Source organism: Apium graveolens, chromosome 7 (assembly GCF_009905375.1).
Source record: "Apium graveolens cultivar Ventura chromosome 7, ASM990537v1, whole genome shotgun sequence".
In the NCBI taxonomy this organism is placed as follows: Eukaryota; Viridiplantae; Streptophyta; class Magnoliopsida; order Apiales; family Apiaceae; genus Apium; species Apium graveolens.
This window is the reverse complement of record NC_133653.1, coordinates 79,913,518-79,928,469: the sequence shown is the minus strand read 5'-3', so window position 1 is coordinate 79,928,469 and position 14,952 is coordinate 79,913,518. Positions and strand designations below refer to the sequence as shown.

At 32.7% G+C, this 14,952-nt stretch overlaps 1 protein-coding gene and 1 pseudogene across 1 annotated transcript; one reads left to right on the top strand and one right to left on the bottom strand.

Annotated features, from left to right (window-relative positions):
- The first annotated feature begins 545 nt into the window (after nucleotides 1-545).
- LOC141673782 (uncharacterized) lies at nucleotides 546-1,181 on the top strand. The gene has a single exon (XM_074480522.1). It carries the CDS (start codon nucleotides 546-548, stop codon nucleotides 1,179-1,181), a length of 636 nt encoding a protein of 211 aa, XP_074336623.1.
- A 2,390-nt stretch (nucleotides 1,182-3,571) lies between these two features.
- Nucleotides 3,572-8,534, bottom strand: LOC141673781 (WPP domain-associated protein-like; annotated as a pseudogene).
- Nucleotides 8,535-14,952: the final 6,418 nt, after the last annotated feature.

Below are 14,952 nucleotides of genomic sequence, written 5' to 3'. Positions count from 1 at the left end.
AAGTGTCATCTTCAATGAATATGGAAGAGAATTAGTGGGAAGTTGCTCCGATCTTGTATATGTTTGATATTAGAGATGCCAGCTTGATTCTTTCGACGCCTATCAATGTAGATCAAAAAGATACATTGTACTAGAAGCACGAAAAGCTAGGAAATTATTCCATCAAGAGTGCTTATGCTTGTATCCAAGATGGGAAATATCACAATATAAATGCCAGCAACTCAGGTTTCTGGAGGCTACTTTGGAACCTAAAAATTCTACCAAAAGTGAAACACTTTATTTGGAGAGCAGTGTCGAGAAGTTTTCCAACAAAAGATAACCTTAGATGCAAGAGAGTGGATGTCGACAAGTGGTGCCCTGTATGTCAGAACTCAGACGAATCTATTTTCCATGTCCTGGTGTTGTGTTCTTTTGCTTAAGCATGTTCGAATTTGCTAGGAGTTTCGGTTATCTCTGGTCAGTATCACACGTTTTTTGAGTGGGTGTAGTTCTTGTCTGATCAGCACAAGAATAATGAAGCTCATCATATTGTCATGACCTGTTAAATGATATGGAAAAGTCAGAATGACCTAGTCTGGAATCAGCGAAGTTTGGAAGTAAGAAAAGTAGTGGATTATGCAATTTGTGTACTTAATCAGAGGAGGTATGTTCAAGACAAGTCTTTTGACGCATTAATGGGATATATGACCCACGACGATGGGTACGAACATTCGCAACTACCAAAGGAGAAAAAAGTTGAGGTAAATTGTGACGCTGTTATCTTCGAAAATTCCAATTCTTACAACTATGCTTTTGTCATCAGAAATCATCTCGGACAGTTCATAGAACCAAGGTCGAAATGTTTACAAGGTCAAGCTTCTCCTGAATTAGCTGAAGTAGTAGGTGTTAGAGAGGCCTTGAGTTGGATTAAAGAGAACCAGTACAGCGAAGTGGATGTGGAATCGGATTGCCAACAGGTGGTGCAAGCCATTCAATCTTTTATCTCCTGCTTGTCTTACTTTGGAAGAGTGATTGAAGAGTGTAGGTTATTACTAGTAAGTTTGAAGGATCGTAATGTTCTTTTTAGATTTATTAAGCGATCAGAGAATGGATTGTCTCATTTCATTACGAGACATTACAGTTCAATAGTTGACCGTGTGTGGAGGGTGGGAATGTCCACCCCGAACTTCAATATGTATTGATGCAAGATTTGCAGCATTAATGAAATCATATCTTCATTTGGCAAAAAAGTGATAATTTACTAAGAGTATAATATTTTATATTATATTTAAGAGTTTACTAAGAGATTCTTGGAGATGCACTTATGTTATATATTAAGAACATTTTCAACAAATTCTTCTTATAGGTTCTTAAGTTAAAAAATAAAAAGAGGTGCTAAAATTTGAACTCAAAGAGACTTTTAGAGTCACTTTAAAACTTAACAGCCCCTTTTCTCCTCAATTTTAAGAGCTCTAACTAGCTCTTAACTAATACTCCCTCCGTCCCGTTGATTTCGATACGTTTACTATTTGCACGCATTTCGAGACTTTTATAAAATATAATTTCGTAATATTTTTTTAAAAAAAAATTTCTGGATAAAAGTTTAAACATAAAACTTTTATACATAAAAAAAAAATTAAAAATATAATGGAGTTATACTTTAAAGGAGCATTGAAAAGCGTGTCAAAAAGTGATGTAGTAAATTAATAAGATATACTCTCTTTTTTCACTTTATTTTGTACTTTTATGACTTCAAGTTAATTTTAATAATATAAATTTAACAAGGAGCGGGGATATAAAGAGTGTTGTTGGAGTGGATGTACCCTAAATTGTTAAATCTAATAATCTATACTCCCTCTACTTTTTTATACGTCGTTCGACTTATATGCACGCACTTCTAAGTCCATTGACCGCATAGTTAAAATAACAATTTTTAAAATTTTCTTTTTGTAAATTAAAATTTTAGTTATATAGTTTTATTTAAAAAAAATAAAAATTATTATTTTAACTATATGGTCAAAATATTTAGAAGTGTGCACAAAAATTAAACATTATATAAAATAACAGAGGAAGTATTATATTTAAGAGTAAGGACGTTAGAGATACTCTAAGACTAAGAGTGTTGTTATGTGAAGAAGAAATAGAGACTCTTAATAATATTCTTAATAATATTCATGTATTTCCATAAAAATAATATGATAATATATTAGCATATCTTATATAAAAAGGTATTGCATGTGTGTATATTAGAATGTGGGTATTTTCTATTTTCTTAGATTAGAAAATAATAAAAAGTTGTTTCAAGAATTTTTTCTTTCCTAGTTATAAATGAGAAAATCGTGTTTTCCATTTTTCTAATTTTCATTTTAAAAAATATGCAAGTTAAACATATATTCAAAATTTTCTATTTTCTAAAAAAAGTATTCTAGAAAACTGTCGAAGTAAACAGCCCATTAGTATTTTAAGAAGCCACTAAGAGTCTGAGAGTTAATTTTTTTTTACTTTTTTATTTTTTGAGTTAAGAACTCAAATAAAAAATCTGTTAAATTTGCTGTTAATAAATGCAAGTCGCTAACAATCTCATGAAACAAAAAAATTAACATTTATATATCCGTTCACCGACAAACTTTCATCTTTTGCATCTTCCACCAAGGATTTTCTTTCTTTAAGAGACTATTAAAGATGCATTTACACTCTAATTTACAATGTCTTTTATGACGGGGCCACTAAACTTGGTTAAAAGACATTTAAAATTCGCTTGCCAACAAACTTTCAGTGATTGCATATTCCACTAATGATTTTCTTTCTTTTTAAAAAAAAAGATATTTTCTTCCATTAACTAACCTAGATTTGCTAACTAAAAAGATTTCAGATAATGAATGTTGCAGGATTTTCTCAGCAGCATTTAAAACTCGAGACAACGGAGAGTTCACTTCAGTATTCTTATCAGTTGGGAAATTATAGGTTCTCTATTTTCCGAAAAAAGCTTGCCAGCCCCATCTAGGAGCAAAGAAATTGATTATACCCTTTCTCTCTCGACTTTTAGCGGATGAATTAACCGCAAAACGACGGAGCGCCTACTTTTAATGGATGAATTAAAGACAACGACAGAGTTCCTAAAATATGATGTAAAGTACTCCTATATTTAACCAACAATATGATTACACAAAGTTCAATTTAGTCGTACTTCAATAAGTTACTTATATTTCTTAACGCAAGCACATTTATAGCGAGTAAATTCCAATTTAGCTCCACCTATCCCTTGTTAGGACAACTTCACCAGTTGGATTCTTAAAAAGGCAGGTGTAAAAAAAAAAGCTTCCAACAACTAATTAGAGTCGAGTAAAAGCCTTCAAACCACGTTTCCTCTCGAAATATATTGACACGACCGAATTCCTAAATAACAGCCCAAGTGAACAAACATGACACTGAGCTTCTTGTGACATTCCTTTACTTTGCCTGCATAACACATCATTTATCTCACACTTTCAAGGCACCCTGATACAAGACTTTTCTGTTCAGCTATTAGCCTATAAATCAGCTACTGCAGTTGCATGTAAAATTAAAATCTACATGGAAATTTGGAATAATATGATTAACAAATGGATAACCTATTGTACTAACAAGAAATAGGTTAAAAAGGAAACCTATATTCTTTTGTATAGCTGCACTAGAGAGTAACTTTACATCAACGCCTACAGATAGATTTAAATATGGACATACATCAGAAATAAAAGAACCTGCTTAATATAGACTTCTGGTTCTTCACGGTCTGATAACAAAAACTCAAGGTCTGCCTATACGGTATAACAATATAACCTCCAAACTGTATTAAACGTAGACTCGCCTTTACAAAAATGGCTACTCAACTGGCTTCTAGTCAAATCTGATGTGCTGTTTGGGTTTGTTTAATAGGTACTTATGTTTAGTTGCCTACCAGCCCCCTAAAGTACAGTACAGTACACAACTCCATCAGCGTCACCTGTTATGTACATCTCGTCAGTATCAACTCATTGAAAGTTAGAAAACATATCTAAAAGCTCTTACTCTTTTGTCCTTTACATTTTACAAGAAATTCATCTTTTGCTTAATATGCTCAAAATAAATTTCTTTCAAAATTTGAATGTCTAATATCATCAGGCTTTTCGTGCAAAATATTATTCAAGGTGATAATAGAAAGCCAAACAGATCATCTTTCTCTGATAATTGATTTTGGAAACTTACATACAAAACCTCCCTCATATGTCCAACTCTCCAGTTTTATAGAGATAAAGCAAATACTTAGCAAACTTACTGGGCAAAAACATCAAACTGACTTGCTGGTTTCTCCACTTAATTCTCTTCTTACCACTTTCAGAATTTCAATAATCTGTAAGAGTAAGCAATCCAAAACCAAAACAGATATCAAAATCAGATTATCTATACGAAATTTAATATGTACAAGGAGAATATTCTAAAAGGACTCCTTGTCTCCTTATGTGCAAGTAATTGCCCAATTCAACAATCTTGCAAATTGTGCATAGTAGATATGTAAGGAGAATATCAAGGGAGTTGAAGTAAAATAGTATAACCTAAATTGGAATATCATCAAGCACAAGTAAATGAATTGGTCCAGCTAATCTAATCCAAGTCCCTCAATATTACCGGAGATTATAAACTACTTATTTACATATTATTCAGATGCCTTTTTTTGTTTGGGAAAGGTATGGAGTGAATTACACAGACAATGTCAAGAAATTAGTCATTGCTCTGAAGGGAATACTTTTTTTGACTAGATATAGAGTAAATTAGTGTTTTATGCCTGTTTTTGTGCGATAAAATCATTAAGCAAAATAAAGGTTGTTTTCATTAGAGAGACAAGTGAAAATCCATCTTACCCCAGGATAATGTTGCAATACCGGAGAATAATGATCAAGTGCTATGTATATCTTTTCAAGAAGACCTAAAAGTTCTTCCACTTCATCCCCAAGAAGATCAACCTGTATGGAAAGAGACTATGGTAAAGAAATGGGATGCAAAAAAAAAAAAAAATCAAATTCACTCGTATGTTTCACTACTTAATTAAGAATTTAAAAAAATATATGATAAATTTCTAAAAAAATCCACTTCCTTACAAATATATGATAATTAGAGATAACATGACATGTAGGCTTCCAGTCTTCCCTGCTACAGTTATTTCTGCTATGGTACAATAATATTGTGCTTCTAGGCTTCTACAGCAATTTATTGTTAAAGAATCAAAAAAATTTAGCAGGGCATGAGTTAATTTCGCAAGTACCACACCGAAGAATGTATTCCACGAATAAGGGCATTTGATTGAATATTGATATATAACTCGACGACATATATAAATCGCATAGTACACACATCATACCCTTTGTAAAAAATTATTCATGGCTTGATTTTAATAGGTGCAGAGAATTATCAAGAATGCTTTGCATGTGAGGTGTATTATAAATAAATATAAGCTCGAGACTAGCTATCATCTCACTATACCGTATATAACTGCATGTACCTGTTTATGAATAAAGGAACAGAACACTCACTTTTACCATGCAAAATGCTCTAGTAAATTTCTAACAAATATAAGACGGCAAGAATGGTGCAACATAAAAAAAAAATATGAGCTGAACCAACATGTAAAATTAGCCTCTTATTTTGCATATTTAATCAATAAAACATTTATCACAGTCACAATGCTGAAGAAGCACATCGAAAGAAGGATTTTACACACATTATACAGTATATTCAAGGGAAATATCAATTTGTAATAAACTTCAGTTTCAGGATAGATCTGTTGCTTCAGGCTTGTGCCTTTGGAAATAGTAAGTTGCGTTATTAGAACTAATCATTTGTAATTACAGTCTCTATCATGTCAACGATTTTTTAACAATTTCCTTAATTAAATCCAAAAATGCAACACCTTACCATGTTGATAGACCCAAATAAATCGTACATTAATAATAGAAAGGTTTTTGAAATATATAGTTTAAAGCTTAGAAGTAATTCTGCAATCCATATTGCTTCTGCTTTAATAAGAAAAGAGGTGTGCAAAAAGAGGTGTGCCATCCATGGATTTTTAAGATGAGATAGTACCTCCGCCTCAGCTGTTTTAAGATCAGAACATCTCTTGTCAAGCTTCTGTTTGTACTGCAATCCCGCTTTTGTAAGTACACTAGCTTTCTCAACAAGAGAATCTAGCTGAGATTTTGAGTACACCAACCTGAAAAATTACAGCACTATCTTCTTAATACACAAACATATGTTTCTCTAAAGGCAATACAATATAACATGTTTAGAATTTAATGACCATTAAATAGTGAATATTCAAGAATATTAATATAAGCAAGCAAAAAAATAAAAACGAAATACCTTGAATAGTTTAAATTGATATCCTTAGCTACTTTGTGTTCCAATTGAGTAAATTTCTTTGACATCACATCAGCAAAAAGATTTATGGCTTGCATTTGTTCCCTCTCGGTCTTTTCTTTTGCCTTGAGCAATAATAAATCATTCTGCCTCACCTCGCTTAGTGCATTAAATGCCTTTTGCAATTTATTAGCCTCCTCCAGATTTTGCATTTGTAGTTTAATATGCTTTTCCAAGCTCTTTATTTCCATCTCATTTACTTCAATCTGTTCCGAAGCCTTCTTCAACTCACACTTTGCTCGATCAATTTCTAAACAGGTGTCTGAGATTTTTTGTTGTTGCTTTTTGGTGTAATCTCTCAACTCGTTAAGCTCCTGAAATTTAAGGTCAAACTGCTCAGTTTTCTTCGCTAATGTCACAGACAGTTCCTTTGCTAACTTATCTTTCTCTTCCATCAGTACTGCCAGTGACACTGCTTCTTGCTTAAATTTTTTGTTTTCTTCTACTTCCAGTCTGAGATTCTTCTCTCTCTCTAAGCATTCCATCTCAAGAGAAACTCGATTATTGTTTTCAACCAAGTATACTTGGTATAATTCTTTAAGTTGTCTGGAAGCATCCTTTATGCTTTCTCTCAACACTACTTCACCTATCTGTTGCATAATCAGTAATTCAATTTCTGAGTCCTCATGCTGATACCGGTGAGTATATTCAATAGATTTACTCTCCAATTTTTCTTGGTTAAATTGGATGTGGCCACTCAGCTCCATTAAAACACATTTATATACCTCCTCACGAACAAAAGTTTCATTGCTTGCATCTTCTATTGAGGAAGTTAAATTTGCTACCAAAGTGGAAAAGATTTCCTCAGATAATGAATGTTGCAAGATCTTCTCAGCAGCATCTGAAACTTGAGAAGACAAAGAGTTCGCTTCATTATTCTTATCAATTACAAAGTCTTAAGTTCTCGATTTTCTGAAAGAAGCTTGTCAACCCCATCTTTAAAACAGCTAAAAGTGTTCTTTCTAAATGCATAAAGGTTCTCATTATCAGCAAAGATACCATCAATTTTAATATAACTTCTGCAACCTTTCTCTTCAATATGTCAAATTCTTTATCCTTCCTGATTGGTAAAGATGAGCCCATTTTGTTCAAGTATTTACCCTTCAAATTAATATAATCTTCGGTCATGCGCTGCACAATGGACTCATGTTCCCTTTTAGAATTCCTCATCATAATGGCAACATGTTTCTCCAGTCCATCTCTATCCATGTGCTTAAACCTAGAAGCATCAAAGAGATCAGTCAGATCGGCTTCAGGTTCATTCCACAAAACCATTTCCTTCCCGATGTGTAGTTTGAAAGGACGCAAGATTGTTTAAACCCTTCCGATGAGAATGTTCAGAATCAACAGAAGCATAAGAAACTAGATGTTCAGTTTCATGGCTGCCAAGCAACTTTACAACAACTTCTAGCTCTTTGCGCAAATTTGAAATTTCATTGAACTTCTCAAGCCATTCCTCACTTGACTTTGAGAAAACTTAGGTTTTCGCTCTTGCAGTTTCTCTTCAAATTCCTTATTGCTACTTTCAATAACACTCCTCATCACCATCGCTTCAAGATCCCTTTGAAACTCTTGGTCCTGCCGCAACTCACTAACAGATATATTGGACAAATTAAGCATATTATCAAAAGTGCTTGAAAATGGTTTCCAAGGTCCCATTTAAAACATCTACTGTTTTATCTACACCAATCAAACTTTCATTCCCATTTCCCACCAAAATGCCACTTAATCCCACCAATTCCGAACTAGAACTGATCTTCTTCATTGAATTGCACCCTCTAACACCATCAATTTCTTTCTTAAGCTTATCCAACTGCTCCCTTGCAGTACCTTTCAAGCTAATAAACGATTCTCTCATTTTCTCATGCTCCACATAACCATTTGTCAAGCTCAAATTCTTCCCATTATCCACAATTTCCTGCTCACAAAACCCAATTCATTCACACACCCACAAGACAAACTCAAGACCCCTTCAAATTAGCCAGCTCCAATTCTTTCGCAGCTACTTTATCCTCCGCCAACTGTTCAACACCGGTAACCATACCTTTTATAACAGAATCACTCACCATCCTCGAAATAAACAAGCGCTCATTAACATCTTCCCAATACGAATCCAAATCATCTAAAAGTCAACATCCACATCTCCGCTTCCTTTTACACCACAACTTCCCCCTCTCTCTAACCCATCATTACACTTAGTACCGCTACCATTTGAAACTATCACATAATTCAACATCTCTTGACTCTCCATCCTATAGTATCTATAAACTGAGAACACAAAAAAAACACATTTATCACTTCCTAATCAAAATTTAGTAACTACTAATCCAACATTTTAGCTCTAGCACATATTACAGTTAAATAAATCTTGATCTTGATGAATAAATACACTCCAAACCGAAGAATTTTATTCATCGAAATTATTCATTAAATACACTATCCCTGTTATGTTAGAAAGTGGTACTAAATTGTTCATTTAACGAGAAATTGAATATTTATTTATCGAATATTCATTTATCGAGATACCAGTAACTACAGTATTAACAAATATGTCCAAAACATAGTCACATACATAACCAAATCAAAAAGAGAGAAAAACACAATTAAGCTAAAAAAGTGAACAAATTGGAAACTTACAGCGCTGTAAATAGAGAATCTGAGACGAAAAAAGCAAATCAACACTCAATTAGATTCGAAAATCTCGCAAATTAGATCAATTTAGTGGTTGAGTTCGTTTAAAAAAGAGTTTTTAAGGTGTTTCTAAATTGGGGTTTTAGGGTTTACGAGGTTATAGATACAAAAGCAGTTTAAGTAGTTTTGTTGAGAAGTCTTTAGTTTTTTTTGAGAAGTCTTTAGTTGTTGGTGTACGATGTACAAGGAAGAATGAGCGGGAGTAAATTTGGAATGTTTGACCCTGGAAAAGAATTAAATTACGGTTTTTACCACAGGGGGTTTAGGTGATGGGAAAGTAGTTGAGGGGTAAAGTTGGCGTGTGGGTTGGGGTGAGGGTATATTATTTGTCTTTATTAAGGTTGTGCCTGAAAGCCTGAAACAGCTTGCGGCCAGATAATGTTTATCTCCAATTTTTGTATTTTATATTTTAGTTAAATTATATTGAAAAATAATATTAACTGTTTATACTTATACATGTAAGTTGCTGCGTCAACTTATTAACTATTTGATTTATGTCATACTAAACTTTTTAATTATTTGAATATATATTTATTTATAGTGCCCAAACTTTTTGGTTTGAAATGTACTCCATTTATATCATTTATTTTTATACAATTTCATTCTTTTGATATCCCATTTAATTTTATATATTTTAAATTTTTTAAAAATAGTATAATTTTATAATTTTATTAATATAAAAATCAACTAAATCCACCACTTTTTTCCATTATACTAACTTTATATATAAATTATTAATCGGTCTCATAATTTTATTCAACTTTCACACTTTTTTAATTAAATTATTTTTTTTCTCTAATCCCACCAACTTAATAAAAATAATATTTGTCTTTAATACCCAAATCATTTGTATACAAATGACTGTGACTAGGGAGCAGTGAAATATAATAAGAGTAATATTTATCGTTGGATTTACGGTGGTTGCTATCATTGATATAATGGTATCATTAATTAAACATAGTTGAGTGGTTTGAATTTCCATAATATTTATTGGATTAATTTAATACGGGGTGGTCAAGAGTATCAGTCACCCCAGATGCAATCATTAGTAGTTATCATCATTTACATAATTCATTAGTTAATAATCATTAGTGGGTAGAAATGGGAAAAATTAATCAAATTCTATCTGCGAGAGGATGACCCGTAAATATTCAAATTCAGGTCAAATTCGAACTTTTCAAAAATTTTACCGAATTGAGTTTCAACTTCACAATTACTCGGTTCGTAATATTCGCGAGTTTTATCAAATCTCTATTATTTTAATTTTTTATTAAAAATGTATTTTTGTAAAAATATTCAAAAATTTTATTAATATTTTATATTTTTAATCAAATTAAACTCGAACGGAACCTATCATATCTTGAATTTTTATTAATATTTAATGAAATCTATTAGAGCCGAACTAGAGTTTATAGACGTTTTACGAGCCGAGTATCGAACTTGAAAATAAAGGTTCGGTCGAATTTGAGCCGGGACTTTTTAGTCAAGATGAGCCTAGCACTGTTCAACTCGGTTTGCCTCGATTACACCGGTACCCAGAGCCATATGATCTTATTTATCTATTTATCTATACTATTTATAATATATTACAATAGAAAAAAATATTAAAAGTTTTGATAGTCGTTCGGATCGGTATTTGCTGAAATTATATAATTATCCTTCAATTTTTAATTTTATTAAATTTATTTAATATTATTCTATTTAAAACCCATTTTTAATCTATATACACCACTAAGACCCTACCTTACCTCGGTTTCTAGTTAAAATACATTATATTTTCTATTGTAAGTAATAAAACTTTTAATTAAAAAAATATTACAAATTCAATTCAAATTATTTATAAAATTTTGAAAAAATATCAATTCAAATTAATTATAAAAATTATATAATATTAAAGTAAATACTTGAATCGCACGGGTTTAAACTAATGTAATTAATTTCAATAAGCCAAATTAGGTATTATCAAAAGAAAACCTGTATTCCTATTATCAGCCGTGTTTGATCAAGTAACACTTTATTAAAATCGATAAATAATATTAAATTTAAATAGTTATAAATAATTCATTAAATATTTGGGAGAATTTAACTTGTAAGTTAGCCAATTATTAAAAATACAAAATTTTTAGATTGAAAATTATTAAAAGACATTATAATTTAAAAATACAATTAATATTAATCATTCTGTTACACAGTTTTCTAAAAAATCGGTCTAGACGGCTGTGTAGGTAGTGTCTAGGTGTCAGTGGCCGCAATACGCCCCGAGGCAGACATTAATGATCAACAATTAAGTGGAATTAATAGGGGATCAATCGGTCAAAAAATTAGAAACGTGTCAAATTAAAGGTAAAATTGTAAGAAAATAACTTTTAATTGAAAATCCCCAAACTATTACCCGAGCACTACGACATAGATGATTTTAACCAACACCAAAAATGTGTTGCTATAGACCCCTAATATAGGCAAAAATAGGTCTATTGCAACACTTTTTCGTTGTTGGGGTCTAAACTGTCATTATAGGTATCAAACCTTACACCAGTGTCAATCTATAACAACACAGCAAAGCAAAATATGTGCTATATATATTCAATTGCAACGGGATTTTCAGAGTATAGCAACTTGGTGTTGCAATAGGTATACTAACTGACAAAAAAGGTCCCGCATGTGGGCCAACGCATCATTAGTTTTAAAATATTCATATTTAATAATTTTTTATTTGTTTTAGAGCGAGGGACAAACCTCAAATAGCAACAACTGGAAAGGAAAACTCAGTACAACTCAGGTGGCAAAGGTGGCTACAAAACTGGATTTGTTGACAGATCAAAATAAGGTGCTACAACTGTGATGAGTTAGGCCACTTTGCAACTGAGTGTAGGAAGCCAAAGAAAGTGAAGAAGGATAAAGCTTACTTGGAGGTTAGAAGCAAAGTATGAAGCTCTCTTGAAGAAACAACAGGGAAGGCTTACATAGATGAAGGCAAGAGTTGGGATGACACAGATGAAGATGATAATGAAGAATTTGGAAATTATGCACTCATTGCTTAGAGCAAGGAGAATCATCTTCATCTAAATCAGAGTTACCAACTCTAACCATCATTGATTTAAATACAACCAATATAAAGAAACTGTTGAAAAGATGAGTAGAAATGTTTCACATCCACACAAGCATTGTGACAGCTACTGAGGAAGTTAGTACACTGTCAAAGATTAATGAGAAGCTTGAGATTGAAAAGCAAGAATTGGAGCTGCAGCTTGTTGGGCTTGAAACGGTCAAGCAAGAAAATGAATATCTGAAAAACAGCTCAAGTGTGCAAGTGAAATTGAAGCAGTGCTGAGGGAAAAATTGGAAAGAATGAAGTGAAACTGAAGTCTTTTAAAAATGCATCTCAGTTGGTTGGACAATACCATGAGGGAAAAAACAATCCATGGTGCTAATATAGTTATGGTTTGGACTATGATGCCTTGAACAATAATAAGAACATGAATATGACAATCAAAATGTCCCAGTTACGCTGAAAAATGTTGATGCACCTTTGTTCAAGGCATGTGAGGTTAATTTCAGTGAGGTTGAGTTGGGTCATCAAGAAAGAACTTGCAGATGAAGAGTAGTGAAAAAGAAGAACGCAGAACAGAAGGAAAACCACAACCATAAATGAACCTGAAAAGAAACCAATAGTCATCAAGTTATTAAGACACCAACCAAGGAAATTGAAACTAAGAATGCTGGGAAAAAGAAAAAGAACAGATGTGGAAAAATAGGTGTACACAAAAGCAACAACTATGCATTTATTACAAATGCCCCCAGAAAGCAGTGTCAAAGATGTGGCTCAACAAATCACTTAACTCACTTTGTAAAAGGCTGTTAGTGAGCCAAGTTAGGTGTCTACAAATACAATGAAGCATCGGCTGAAGATCCCTATTCATTCTGTGACAAATTTGATTGCATTCCTTATAATATGAAGGTGATGACAAGCTGTCATAAAATAAGAGTAGACCTCAAAGCAGTTATTCTTGTATCTACAACTTAGAAGTAAAATACAATCAATCAATAAATACTATTCTTGTTGAATCATCAATTCTACTTCTGTTGCTTCACTGAAAAAGAAAGAAAGTACCCAACACTGTTTGGGTAGGTAAACACACTTAATCCCATTGTGTGCAGTGCAAAATGAAAAGAGTCATATGGATCATTGACATGGATACTCCAGGCATATTACAGGTGATAGGCCCTGCTATCACAATTTGAGGAGATGGTTGGCCCATTGGTGACTTTTGGAGAAAACAACAATGGAATCACAATGGGATATGGCAAGCTAGTTATGAAAATATTGTCATTGAAGATGTAGCACTAGTTGCTGGACCTGAAGTAAATCTTCTGAGTGTCAGCCAATTTATCGATAAAGGATTCTAGGTGAATTTTGAACAAATATATTGCTCAAGTTATCAGCAAAAAGACTGGTGAAACTTTTCTGAAAGGAGTTAGAAAAGTAAGCTTATTTGTTGCATATTTGAGCTCAGCAGACAAGGATGGTATTTGTTGAATCTACACCAAGGCATCTATTGAGAAAAGCAAACTATGGCACAAAAACACTCTCTCACCTGAATTACAAAGCAATCAATACCTTGGTGAAAAGGAATTAATGAGAGACATGCCAAATCTGGAATTTGCTCAAGGTGAAGTTTGTGAAAACTTGTCAAAAAGGAAAAATGAAAAGGTTTCAGTCTCAAAAGCAAAACAGTGAATTCCATAAGTGTACCATTACAACTTATTCACATGGACCTGTTTGGATCAGTTAATGTCTTATCTATTTATAGAAATAAATATGCACTGGTGATGGTGGAATGACTATTCAAGGTACACATGGGTAGAGTTTATGCATTCAAAAGATGAAACTCCACAACATCATCATTGAACACATAAGAAAGTTGAAAAGCAGGCTGAAGATCAAAACTGTGTGAAGAAGTTGAGAAGTGATAATGACACAGAATTCGAATGACAGCATTGAGTAATTTTGCAAAGACAAAGGCGTTGTTCAAGAATTCTCAGCATGCAAGAACACCTCAACAAAATGGTGTTGTTGAAAGAAAAATAGAACCTTAGTTGAAGCTTCCAGAACAAATACTGCAAGATACCAATCTGCCAATAATGTTTTTGGAAGAAGCTATGAATACTGCATGCTATACTCAAAACAGATATCTGATCAACATAACCATGGCAAATCACCTTACTCAATTATATAAAGAAAGAAAACTGTGAAGCATCTACATGTGGTTTGAAAGCAAAGTTCTTTGTGCTAAAAGACAACGCTAGAATATGTGGGAAAAGTTGACTCTAAAATTTTGAGGTAATTTTTCTGGGATATTCATTGGAGAGGACTGCCTACAGAGTTTATGTGCTTAAGCAAAAAAATTTAATGGAAAACATAAATATGACCTTTGATGATGACAAATGCCCAGGCTTGGAATGCCTTGATGATAATGAAGTTGAAGCCCTCAAGTTTGAAAATCTAAACATTGATAGCGATTCTGAAGATGGAGCTGAGATCAATATAAACAATAAAATAAATGAAGAGTCAACTGAGCAAGTGAACCATGAGGATGAAAACTTATCTCATACACCTGAATTTGATGGCACAAACTCAGGGGGAGAAAAAGGAGAAAGTTATGCAAGTCATGCAAATGGTGAAGAAAATGCAGAAAATTTAGGTCAACAAAATCACACCAGGAAATGGGATATGAATCATACAAGAGATGTAATTATTGGTGATCCAAATGCTAGAGTGAGGACTAGAAGTGCAACTGCAAATGAATGTCTACATGCATACTTTCTTTCACAAATTGAGCCAAAAAAAACTGA

Coding starts and splice junctions, on each gene's coding strand:
- LOC141673782 (XM_074480522.1), top strand. CDS start 546: ATGATATGGAAAAGTCAGAATGACCTAGTCTGGAATCAGCGAAGTTTG.